Source organism: Carlito syrichta, unplaced genomic scaffold (genome assembly GCF_000164805.1).
Source record: "Carlito syrichta isolate Samal-C Ts95f unplaced genomic scaffold, Tarsius_syrichta-2.0.1 Scaffold288168, whole genome shotgun sequence".
NCBI classification, from domain to species: domain Eukaryota; kingdom Metazoa; phylum Chordata; class Mammalia; order Primates; family Tarsiidae; genus Carlito; species Carlito syrichta.
Window position 1 is genome coordinate 173,294 of NW_007232264.1, and position 13,312 is coordinate 186,605.

At 47.8% G+C, this 13,312-nt stretch overlaps 1 protein-coding gene across 2 annotated transcripts in view; it reads right to left on the reverse strand.

Moving 5' to 3' along the window:
- GABBR2 (gamma-aminobutyric acid type B receptor subunit 2) overlaps positions 1-13,312 on the reverse strand; it is a 280,913-nt gene that overhangs the window by 100,336 nt on the left and 167,265 nt on the right. For both annotated transcript variants that reach the window (XM_021710138.1, XM_008053452.1), the window contains 3 exons: positions 8,266-8,346; positions 3,597-3,747; positions 904-1,036 (listed from right to left, as the gene is read on the reverse strand). In XM_021710138.1, coding sequence (XP_021565813.1) covers positions 904-1,036; positions 3,597-3,747; positions 8,266-8,346 — 365 coding nt within the window. The remainder of the gene's footprint in view (positions 1-903; positions 1,037-3,596; positions 3,748-8,265; positions 8,347-13,312) is intronic.

Here is a 13,312-nt window from a genome sequence, read left to right on the forward strand (position 1 = left end):
AAGTCCAGAAATAATCCCAACTGGTCACCTTGTTCTTAAAAAGTAAGCTAGTGATACCTTCAACAGAGAGTTAGTTCCACACAATTGCTCATTAATTGTTATTACATAACCTCCTTTAAAAAATAACTAAAAGGCATTTCTGTGAGCATCACATTTTTGAAATGTTAATTAATTTTCAAAATAATCTTTCTAAAATGTAGTGGATAAATTACACTGCTTTGGACCTCATTAAATACATGTATTCTCAGTGGGGACAATACAGCCCCTGTGGGGGCAAACATTGGTTCTTGAATGTGAAGAAACATTTCTCTTTATGTATAAACCATAGATATACATAAAGTACACAAAAAGATATACAATATCCTTCTGGTATTAAAAATTCATGGGGGGATGATTAGGGAAAAATGTCTAAAAAGTCTCCTTAGGGGAAGAGGAAGAAAAAAAATGTTTAACAAACATCACTTAAATAGAAAATAATAATTACGGCTTTTTCCATATGACTCAAAGTCAGCTATACAAGGTCTCACCATGTACTCTGACGGATTTTTAAGGCAGATAGGAGGATTTATTCCTGGTGAAATGAGACCTTGACCCTGACCCCAGGTGCTAGTGCTTTTCTGGTTAGTAATTTTTTTTCTCTCTTTTTCTATTTCTCCTATCATTTCTCAGAAGACTGTCTACTAGCAGTGGCCTGTGAAATCCATCCTCTTAATCTTACAGGCAATATTTACACCCATTCTGGTCTGACAGTAGCACCATTCTTCCCTGCCGAGTTGAAGAACTGTTAAATGGGTTGTTCCCTGCCTGTTCGTGTATTTCTGGGTTTGTGTCTGTGTTTTCGATCATTGACATCACCACACAAACTTTCTATCATATGCCATTGGCATATGCAGAGTGACTTACAGTGCAAAGTGTTTCAAAGGTCTTTTCAGAGACAAAGGATCCGTCAAGGCCAAAGAGAAATATCGATGCATAGGAGAGCATCCCTCCAAGGATAATGAGGTTGTTCATGTATGGACTCGACATCTTTATCAGCCTGCCGAGAGAAGGAGACCGCAGATTTAACAGAACTGTTAATTTAGTTACTCCTCCAACAGATGCTTTCCTAATGCCTAGAGGGTGTATATTGTTGCCCAAGCTAGAGGAGGAGGGAAAAATGAGAAACGCAAGCCCGGCTTCCTCCCCTCCCCCTCCTCACCTCCTAGGGGCTGTTTGTTCTTCCTTAAAGAAGTCCGGACAACTATATATTTCTAATTGCTGATTTTCCTGCCTCCTTTGTCAAGTTCCCCTATCACTTCTTTAGGGACAGCTTGTCACATCAGCTTCTTCATCCATTAATCTTCAGTTTACACAAAAGCATTAGGTTGACAGGTATTTTTGGCTGGGGCTGGGAACACATGCCAGATCTAGAGAATTCTACATGTAAGTTCAGTAACGTTCCACCGTGAAGAGGAAGATTCCCACACCACCTTCCCTGGCCCTGAGTGACAATGTCGAGGAGGTCTACAGGTGAGTACTGAGGGTTGCTTGGGGATTGTGTTACCAGATGGTGCGTCAGCATCTTCTCTGGCTGCCTCTGAGCATTCAGAAAGCACACGTTGTCCCGTGGGCAAAGGGCCATACACGTGGGCAGGGACACCTCTACTAGTCCCCAGGTGATGGAGGTAGACAACGATCCCCATCTCCACCCCCTACTCCTGTCGGCACCAGGGTGCAGAACATTCTTGATACTTCTAAACTCTACATGTTTCTCTCTCATTTCCTTCCGGATCCTGCTGTGGCTCCCAGCTGCCCAGCAATCTAGGGCTGGGTTAAGCCATCCATGGGCTTGAGTTTACCTCTGAAGTTCCTGACTCCCTAACACAATCAACTCAGAACGTGTTGAGTTTCCCCGGCATCCCATGGTCCAGGTGCTCTTTTGCAGACTGTAATTATAGCCATTTGTTTCCTAAACATTTTCCTTCACATTCTGCAGGTCTAGCAACCCTTCACATTTTAAATATGTCGTGTGTCAAAGGGATAGAGAAATAAAAAGTCTGCTGCTTTTCTTTTTTGGACCACACACAGGCTTTCAAGTTGGGAGCACTGGGTTCAGAGGCTAGCCCCTGCCGCCCTAAAGAGGTGTACTCTTGGCAAGTCACTTAACCAGGCTGAGTTTCCCCACCTGTAAAAAGGGAGAACTGATCATAATCTCCTATCTCTTTGCAGATTTTTAAATAGCTAAGCAAGTAAAAAAATTCACCTGAATGCCAGTCTCTAGGGAAGAGTAATGGTGACTTCCTCCTTGGGAGGCTTAATTAAGGAATTCAAGGAGTTTAGTCTTCTGATAGGACAGTCGGCTGTTCTGATGGGACTTTTTGAGGCACCAGGACAGCGAGCTAACATTAATTGAGGGCTGACTGTGTGCCCAGACCTGTGCCAAATGCTAATAGGTATGGTCATCATTTAAAGTTTGTGGAATAGACAAAAGTTGCTTCAGTTGTTTTGGTGCAATGTAAGTGTTACTTGTGGTAAATATAAGAAGACAAGAGAATACAACTCTTTTTTGTTCTTCAGGAAATAGGTTTGAGGTAATTGCTATTAAGAAACACACACACACACACACACACACACACACACACACACACACCTAGATCCTCTAAGTTCCTGCTTTGCAGGCAGGGAGTGGGAAAACAAAACAAAACAAAAAAACAATGACTAGCAACAAAACAGTTCTCCTTGGAACTGGGCTTGCTCCTGGCAGCCTGTGAGGTCATGCAATAGGTTTCTGGGCACAACAGCAGAACTGTGACACCGGTGAGTAGTCACTAAGGCCGGCCCAGTGACGGCCCATGCTCTGTGCCCCTGTTCAACCTTTCCTACAGGCTGGGAACTAGGTTCAGGGATTTGCTATGGAAACCAAAGAAGCTATGTGTGCCTGGTAAACACCACCGCCTGGAGTGGTGGCCTGTTCTACCCACCACTGACCAGGATTACTCAGAGAGTGAGACTCTCTTCTCAGGAGAGTCAAGACGAGAATCCAAGGGGACAGGCCCTGACACATGTGGACAGCAGCATTCTGTCACTGAGCTCTGGGACTCTCTTCTGTGATATGAGGAATTATCTGGAGGGTGAAATGAGGGGATGTTAAGGAGGGTTCCTGGACCCCAACATGCTCTTTTGGTAGGAGTCTTTGCCATGGGACATAGTGACTCAGTGGTGACTCCCAAAGGTGCTGGGGGATGATGACAAGGAAACTGGAGTATTCTGTCTTCTCTGTCTCTCCTCCTGGCCCACCACAAAGTACAAGGGCATATCCAAAACTCTGAGAAGGTCTATGGACTTGAACCCTTTGATTTTACTTAACCCGGCCTTCCCTAAATGCATTTGATCACACTTCTGGGCAGCCAGCAGCACTGCGTGTGTGTGTGTGTGTGTGTGTGTGTATACCACTTAACACCTAACATGTCCTGGTGAATGAATAACACACTTTGGGAAACTCTGCCCTAAAAACCTTTGTGCCCCTGGGGAATCTGTCTTGCTGTGCTCATACACTGTGTCCCTGAGTCTTGTCAATCCAGAGAGCATTATCCCAGAGGAAGGCATGCGTGGCTTACTTCTGATTCCTGTTCTTGATGTTGAAGAAGAGAAAAGCACTGGCCATGATCATTCCAAGGATGGTGAGGGCAGAGAGAATGCTGTAGAGAGGTAGGGAGATCTTCCGCAGCTGCTCTAGAATGATGGTTTTGTCTTTCGGCGGCTCGGATCCTAGAAGGTCAAGAATAAGGCATCAGCAGGGTCCAGTGTAAGTCATTCCCTGACAACATCTTTGCCCTTGTGTCCTTGACATTCGGCCAGGCGTCCACGCACAAACTCTGTGTAAGCCACATCTATCTACTGGGTGAGCCGGATCCGGCAGTCGGCCAGTCTGCCCAACGGGGAGCTGAAGCCAGGACTTATTTCTTTCTCTAAATAGAATCAATAAAGGATTTATGATGCATTTAATAGCCATTAGAAGACTAGAATTTGATTTGGTCTAATTACACTGTTGAAAAACCATCACCATTTATCCCCAAAGGTAACAACGGCTTGGAAGGTACATACTTGATCTGGTACCACTGGGTGCCATTGGGGGTGAAGAACTTGGCCTTGAGGACTCTCATCCTACACATACATGATAAATGATCACTCCTCAACCGGGTGGACACCTTGCCTGTCAGCTCCATGGTGACACATATGTGCTCTGGTTGTGGAATCTCTGCTTCAGTGCCATGATGTGATGAAAGCTCTATCTGGCTTTCCATTTCCTGAAGACTTGCTAACTGTGGGAGGCAGAAGCTACCTTCCTCTCCCTGCTGTGCCAGAACTGGACTGAAACTGTGAGATCCCATTTCTCTACATGACTGCAGAAGGGCCCTGCTCATTCTTCAAGGGTACCAGGAACCTGGAGGAACCCTGAGGGTTTCAGAGCAAATGTATCTTTCTGTCCTATTTTAGTTTTAGCAGGCACAGGCTGTTTTGGGATAAGGGATGCAGGGACTCCCCTAGCTTCTTGCAAATCTCTTCTTTCTTAGCTGCTCTTTCAGGTTAGAGTTCTGCTGTGGGATTGTGAGACTTTAGGGCTTTTTCCTTCACCAGAGGTACATGGGATCAGTCAGATGCCAGAAAGTGGCCAAGCCCAAGAGTCTCAGGAGCTCTGCTGGGGCTTGGGCTATGCCTCCATTCCCAGGAGACAAGCAGGAGAGGGGAGTAGATGTGACAGCAGGGAGTGAGAACTCCCCCAAACATCTGGGTTTAAAACATTCTGCTAGCAAGTTCAAATGCACATAGAAACATTCAGAGGATGAAGAGAGTTTGAACCATCTAAGAAATCTACGGAAGCTGCGAGGTTTGAAAACAGCTAGGAGCCTGCTAGAACCTGCTGGTGTGGTTAGCGTAAAGTCTTAAGCGATTCCAGTAAAGTAACATTTTCAAGAAGAGTGGTGTCGAAGGCCGAACGTCAAGGCTAAAGTGGACACAAGGTAATGCAGGTAACATCGTTTTTTTGCTTTCAGAAATGAAAGCTCCCTATCTGGAAATTTCTTTCCCCATTCTCCATCCTCTACACCTCCCCACAACACCTGGATTGTAGGAGGCTGGCTCAGGTGCCTTCTAGTTACAAAACAAAAGAGCAGCCCTGGGCCTCCCTTGAGTCTTTGGCTGAGAACAAGCCCCTCCCTGGGCACTGAGAAAGAAGGCTGAGGTTTAGATAAAGGTGATAAGACCACTAGTGAGTTTGGGATCCATTGTCTAGAAAAACCTTCAAAAAATGATCATCCTCTACTTCTTACTTCACCTTCCCTCCTCCCAATATGGCGCCTCCACAAAGTGCATCTGAATTAAGACGTTATGGAAGTTAAACGCTAATGTTTACCAGAAATGTTGGTAACAGCACTTTTTTCTTTCTTGCTTTTCAGCTAGTCCATTCACTCATTTTTCATCCATTCATCACCATTAGTGATAATTAATCACCATTAATAATCATCTTCCAGCTCTCAGGCCTGGGGCTGGACACCCATGACGCAAAGATGCAAAAGACACAGTCCCTATTCTCAAGAAACCTATATGCTAGCCATGGAAAAAAAGAGAAAAGCAGTAATAGGCAGTCACATCTGTTGGATGCTTACCACAGGCTGAGCAGGTTACAGAGATTCTCTCACTTGATCCACTCAACAGCCATGTGAGTAGACAAGACTATTCCCATTTGATGGTGGGGCAACAGTTTTCCCCGTGTCAAGAGGCTTTTATAGCTAGTAAGTGCCTGATTCTGAAGCTTGGACTCTAACCACCATGCAAACTGCCTCCAGTGACAGTGGATGTGATGGTGTCATAACATCAGGCACATGAGGCCTGAGCACAAAGCAGGGAGCAGAGTGCAGTTCTGCCCGATGAAATGAGGAGAGGCTACAGGAAGGAGAAGACGTGGGAGCTGAGCCTTGGAGGACACGAAGCATGGCTGGCTGTTCCCCGGGAAGACGAGGAGGAAAGAGCCTGCTGGGCAGAGAGCGTGGCATGAGCAAAGGCACGGTGATGTCTCAGCATGTTTGAGGGTCTGTGAGCAGTTTGGTTGGGGAGATCCGAGAAAGGAGACAGAGAACTGGAGAAGCGGGGGGTGTCTTCATGGAGGTCTGGGGGTCACAGCAGGGAGTGAGGCTTCCTCATTTTGAGAATGGGGGTTGTAAGGGTGCTGAGCAGAGGTGGAGAATCTTAAGCTTGGCACAGCAGCAAGGACACTTTGGCTGCTGAGGGGAGAATGGGCTTGAGGAGGGGTAAGTGAGCAGTGAGAAGCCTCACTCTGGCTGGTGCAGGGGTGCAGGTGAGGGAGGCTGAGAGCCGAACCCAGCAGGGCTGTGGACGGAAGACCTGGGCTCTGTCCTGACCCCGGAGGGGTCCTGCCTTGCTGTTGGTTCAGGGATTGATTATTCACCCTCTGGGCAGTCGAGAAGGGTCTGACAAGTCGGAAGAGGGTCTGGAACAGCTGCTTCCTCAGTATTCTCTTGGCCTGGCAGCAGAGCCCAAAGCCTGAACGACTGGGTTGAGCATAATCAGAGATGTGCCTGGTGTCCTGATGATTATTTATCTACTGTCTGGCTGATGGTACCTCTCAACCCCAAATGTATGTTTTTTTCTCTCAGTTTTGCTTTGTGCCTTTTATTTATTTTGTGTTTGAATATTTTCTTCAGTTTGTAAACCCAGAGTCCTTGTTCGGTAACCCCTGGTCTTTCAAGTCCAGGAGCCAAATGGTTGTTCTTGGGATCAGGACTCTGGTGGTCAGAACAGGCTGTGTCAATCGGGGGTATCTCCCTTTTGGAGCCATTTTCTCATCTGTACAACAGGCATAACAGGATTTGCCCACTCATCACAGGGTGTTTCTGTGACTCCATAAGGTAACATATGACTATGTGCTCAGTAACAGCTCCCTCAGGTAGGGTGGGAGGCCCACCTGACTGTGGAGACCACCCCCTCCTCATGGAGGCTGACTGGAGCTTTGCTTTGCAATGTTCTCAAAGCTGAGTTCCTTCGATCCCCTGGATATTTGGGACATGACAAAGTCTAACCACAGAGTTCATAGAAGAGCCTTCCCTGGTGGCATTGCCTTTAAAAAGGAACTCCAGGCACAGAAAGCCAACTGTCCTATTTTTTGCTGACTTGGTGGAATTAATGTAACTGGTACCATGTATCTGGGTACCATGAATGTAGCAACTTTATTGCTGTTCAACGACTAGGCTGTCTATCCATCCAGCCATCTGTCCATCTGTTTACTCATCTACCCAGCCATTTATTCAACCATCTACACACTCACACATCCATCTATCTGTCTGCTATTCATCCATCCAACTATTTATCTATCCACCCACCCACCCATACATCACCCATCCATCCACCCATTCACATACCTACCCATTATATCATCCACTCACCCATCTACCCATCCACTCACCCATCTACCCACCTACTCATCCATTCATCCATCCATCCACTCATTCACACACCCATCCATCCATATCTATTCATCCAACCATTCACACACCCATTCATGCCCCCACTTACTGATCCACCCATTCATCTATTTATTCATTCACTTGATCAGTCATGCATTCATTTTTTCATCAAATATCACCAAGTCTCCAACATGTGCTTAACCCTGGCTGATGCCAGGAAATTAAAGTCAAATAGGATCCAGCCAGGGGCTGATGATCTGTTCAGCTAGTAATTTCAATGCAAGGTGACAGTGGCCCCAAAGTGACTGGAAGCAATGAGAAGGGAGCCATTAGCTCACTTGGGGTACAATCCAGAAAGGCTACAGAGAAGAGGTATCATTTGGCCTGTTCTAGAGGCCAAGGAGAAGTTCTCTAGCGGAAGAAGAGAAGGAATAACTTCCAGGAAGGAATAACTTCCAGGAAGAGCAGTAGGTAGAGAGGCTTTATTGTCAACCCAATCAAACCCTTTGCAGAGAAGGACAGAGCTGAATTTAGCAGGGCCACAATTAAAAAGGATTACTCCTGACTATCCAATAATTTCAACACCTTGGTGAGCACTTCATGCAAATTCCAGTGGCTCATCCTAGGTGCCGGAATCCATGTGAGTGATTGGGACCCTGTGCTCAGTGAGCGAGGGTATGTGTTGAGGATGTTCCCATGATCCCTTGAAGCCAAGGACTCTGAGTTTATCTCCAACCCTCATACAATGTCTAGGCTTGGGAGCAGCTGAACAGACCCCCATCTCCACAAGGCCCACCTGCCTTACCTTGGAACCTGATGGTGTCATTGATGATCTCCAGCGTGTCAGCCACAGCGTTGTACTCTCCCACCTTCACCTCCCTGCTGTCTGTGTGGACCAAGAGAGAGTAGCCAGTTAGATCGGAATCCTGGGTTTGTGGCTGGGTGTTCTTATTCCAGCTCCTACTCCCCCCACAGGCCTTGGCTGTGTCCTTGCAGGCTTTCCTTTCTCCAATGCCCCTTCCAGTTATAATCACAAAGGTTCCAACCTGATCTGGGCTGGAACATCCTCTTACACTGTCTCATCAACCGGCTGTCCATCCTGCATGGGGAGCCTCTGCCCCTCTAACTGGGCTCTCTGTCTGTTACCAAGTTCGTTCTGGTCACTGAGGTGAACCGTCTCCCTGTAACTTTCCCCTGATTATCTGGCTCTGTTCTTTAGAACCACAGACACATCTGCTCCCTCTACCCAGTGCAACCCCAGAGACTTGAAGACAAAGATCATCCTCTGGCACAGCCCCCAACCTAGAACATCATTTCTATCTCCCACCGCACCCAGGCCCCTCCTCGGGCCACAATTTCATTGTCTTTCTGATACAGTGTAGACCCAAGGACTGATCTATGTACATTAGGCATGATTTGGTTAGTAGCAAGTAGAGAGGACCATCCTCTCGCTCAATCTGGACATTATATTCCTTCTAATGCATCCTTAGGTGGAATTAGCATCTTTTAGAAGCCACGTTGCTCTGCCATGTCATATCCAGCACAGCCCTTGATTTCCTCATGTGCACTTATTCAGCATGTGTTCAAACCCAAGTGGTGCATTCAAATTTATCTTCATCCTCCTGACTATTCTTGGTGGGTTTAGTTCAATGTTTTGGTCATTGTTAAGGATAAAGATGATGAAGACTGACCCAGGCTGGTGGCCGGAGGAATGGAGAGGGAGGTCAGATTTGACAAAGGCCTCTTTGTTTTCCAGGTAAAATCGAGCCAATTGGGTGATTAAATGACAGGTGAAGAAGGTGGGGGCAAGCAAGTCATCAGAGGTTCTGGTGAGGGTGATGGGGGCACAGGTGCCATTCCTGAGTGGGGAACCCAGGAGGAGAAGATCAGGAGCTCCATTTGGGATGTGCTGAGTCTGAGGTGCCTGTGGGCCGACAGGATAGAGGTGTCCCGAGTCGGAGCCCAAGACAGAGGTGCAGTGGGCCGAGGAGAGAGCTGGGGCCATTGACACCAAAGCTGGGAGTTGGAATGAGAGGCAGGTGTGAGAGCCCAGGGACAGCGAGCCAGTGAGAAGAGAGGACCAAGCGCAGACTCCCAGGGAGCCCCGGCTCTTGGGGTAGGCAGAGCAGAGACTGGGGAGGGTGGCCAGGATGTAGGAGCAGGGAGCAGAAGAGAGTGAGCATCTCAGATACCAAGGAAAGGCACACTTTCCCAGTGGAGCTGCCCGCAGGGTCACGTGTCACTGAGAGGCCAGGAAAAGGCCCTCGAGTAGGATCTAGACACTTGGCATCTGGGGGGGATACTAGTGACCTTAGATGAAGCCGATTCAGGGAAAAGTGGGGGCTGGAGGAAGGAGCAGGGGGGAGTGAGTGTGAGGCACAGATGGAGCCCAGAGGGAGAGCAAGCTTGACAAGGGCAGGGAGTGGCTGAGGGGAATTTACCGAGCCCCTACAGTGTGCCTGAACCTGTCCTGTGTACATACATTTCTCATTTAGCTCCTACTAAATGGAGTAGGTGGTCTCACTCCCATCGAGGAAACGGAGGCTCAGACAGTTTGTGACTTTGCCCATGGCCCTCACCGATACAAAGAGCAGAGCCCAGACTCAAGCCCCCGGGCATTTTCCGCAGCCCATGCTCTTCCCTGACATGTTCTGCTTCGACGGGATCCCTGGGAGGTGACAGCTCTGTGCTGTCGTGCCCACTCCATGGGCCATCTGTGCCTCCTGCATGTGGAAACTGCAGAGGGAAGGGTTCACCAGCCCCCAGATGGAAGGCATCTGTGAGGTGCAGGTGGGTCCCCAGAGCTGCAGACCCAGCCAGCAACATGCCCAGAAGTTCGAAAGGCATTCCGAGGTGCACCCTGGGAACAGCCTCCCAGGACTCTGGCTCTATGTGAGTGTCTTTGCAGAAATGCAGGTGCACTGCTGGGCCCTTATAAATATTCAGGAAACAGAACAGGAAATCCCCTGGGCCACATTCCTGCCTGCATTCCTTTGACTGTGTGTAGGGCTGTAAAAGTTACTTCTTTTTCCCCACAAGGGTCCCCAGCATTTAGGGGGCGTCACACTGCGCAGGCGGCTGTTGCTTTCGTGGGTCACCTGGCTCCTAAATGTCACATTAACAGGCTCTGCTGGAGGCTTCCTGGCCTTTTGAAGTCCTCAATCCTGCAGCCACCCCAATCAGCTCCTGTTGCTCAGAGGAGGCCCTGATTTATTTATTTGGTGTGGGGAGGCTGCGCATGAAATATGCAGGCTGATCAGAATAAATTATCAGGAGCTGGGAAGTGGCGTGGCTGGCACCCTCCGGCGTCCCGGCCACACAGCCCGCCCCTCTGACTCACACACCCTGCTGTACATGCCGTCCCATGGCACTGAAATAATACTCAGCTTCCTACCAAGACCATAATCACCATAATCTCTCCCTGGGGGCAGTACTTGGAGGCTCACAGGCGCTTCACCAGTTCCTGCATTTAATGCTTACGGCAGACCATGAATTGGGCATAATTCACCCCTGTCTAAAGAGGGGGGAGGAGCCTTGAATAGGTTAAGTACCCGCTCAGAGCCATGTGCTAGGCAGTATCTCTGAACGCGGGTCCTTTAGTTCTGAATCCAGAGCTCTTTGCTCCCATACTGAGCCGGCTGCTGGTCATTTAGCCCTCATTTATTGAGTGCCTATTGCATGCCAGGTCCAGCCCGAGGTAATTCACATTGAAGAATCCCTCAAAAGCAGCAGTGGAGGAGGTGGGAAGTTAAAGTAATTTTCATATCCTTAACCCAAGTAGCCTTGGACATCCTGGACACTAGAGAAATGTTTACACTAAATCCTCTAGTTTAATCACTTCATTCATTCATTCAACAAACATTACTGGATACTTGTTATGTATCAGGCTCTGCTAGGGGCTGGAGATACACACTTAAAAAAATACATATATATATCATGTAACTTAAACTAGGAATAGAACTGCTCTGTGGGTTACAGAGAAGGATATATGTAAGGTCCCTCACTTGGTCTTCCTCCTTTCTGGACTGTATCCCCCCAGGCAGGACAAATTGCTGGGTCCCCACACTGCATCCCCCCCAGGCAGGACCCCCACACTGCATCCCCCCCAGGCAGGACCCCCACACTGCATCCCCCCAGGCAGGACAAATTGCTGGGTCCCCACATGGGCTCTCCTAGCCACACTCTGGAATGTCCATTCTTCTCACTGGGTGTGGGCTCTGAATTTAGGGAGGTATATGTGTCCTCTACAGTTTAATTGTTATTGGAAACACATACTGAGACTCAATATATAACTCTGGGATATATATTTTTAAAATGATCTTGGTGCAAGAAAAATCAAAGGTTCTAAAATGTACTCAATTCTAGGACTCCTAACCAAATCCCAAACTCAGGTATAGAGAAGAGACCTGAGTTGGGAGGCAGGACCCTCGGGGCTGGAGTTGGCCTTACCCTTGTCTCTGTGAATAGTCCTGGGGATACCCTGTGCCTTGCCCCTGTCTTGCTCGGTGTGTGGACTGCATGGGGGCTCTCTGGGGCCTCCAGTGATGCTACAACTGCTTGGAAGTGAAAAATCTGCTCCCTGTGACATCCTTGCCCAGGTCCTGGCTCTGCCCTAGGTCCCCACATCATGTTGATTCCTGATCCTGACAGTCCTTCAGCCCTAGGAGATGCTGACCATGGGCCTCAGCTCTGCTCTTCCCTTCTTTCCACCTTGCCTCAACCTGGTCCTTGCCTGTGGACAGACCCTTGAGGGTCTCACTGCTCCTCACAGCAGTGCCCCTCGGCAGCACAGAACAGATGGACTTTGTGCTTCCTTGGTCTGGGTCCTTCATACACACTTTATTGTCACAAAAAATATGCCATTGCTATATTTTTAATAACTTAATTGACTTTTGTTTTGAGATTTCTAACAGGCCAGGTGGACACTGACCAAATGCCCCAGGGGTATGATAACCCCACTAGGGGTAGAACTGTCCATTAACTTAGGCAAACTGAACCAAGGACAAGAGCTAAATACCCAAGGGACACAGGTCACACACCACAGGCCATCTGCACTTGGAGCACTTTTGTCTCCTCTTCTTGGCTAACTGCTACAGGTCCTTCAGTATCCATTTCAGATGCCACCATTCCCAGGCATCCTTCCTAGATCCTGCCAGGTGGACCTACATGCCCTCCTCTGTGTTCCCCCAGCCAACTGTTTCATCCCTTGTCACATATCAAACCCTGCTGGGGTCTGTGTCTGTTTTTCATTGGACAGGGGTTTCCAAGGGCAGTGGCTGCATCCTCCCCCTCTTCAGCATTCTTTGTGCCTAGCCAGGACCTGGCCTGTAGGGTGTCACTTCCTAGGAGTGTCAGGAAGTGATTGTTGAGAAACTTCAAAAGCACAAATTGCAGGACAAAAATACCCAAAAGGATTTATCTACCTCAAAATTAAGAACTTCTGTTCAACAACGATTCTAAGTTTATTAATAGACAAGTGGCAGAATGGGAGAAGATATTTGCAAAGCCTAAAGCCAACAAGGGATTGACATCTAGACTATATAAGGAACTCTTGCAGACCAACAAAAAAAAGATAGTAACTGCAAAATAAAAATGGTCCAAGGATCAGGACAGACAATTAACAAATGGCTAATGAGCACAGGAAAAAGTGTCCAAACTCATTCATCACCAGAGAAATGGTATTGAAAACCTCAATGTGACATTACTTTATACCTTTAGACTGTCAAAAAAAAAAAAAAAAAAAAAAGAGAGACAGAGAGAGATACCTGGGAAACACCAAATGTGAGTGGGAGGTCGGGACACAGGTGTCTTTTCGCTAGTGGAAAGTGAACACAGGTATGGTCATTCTGAAG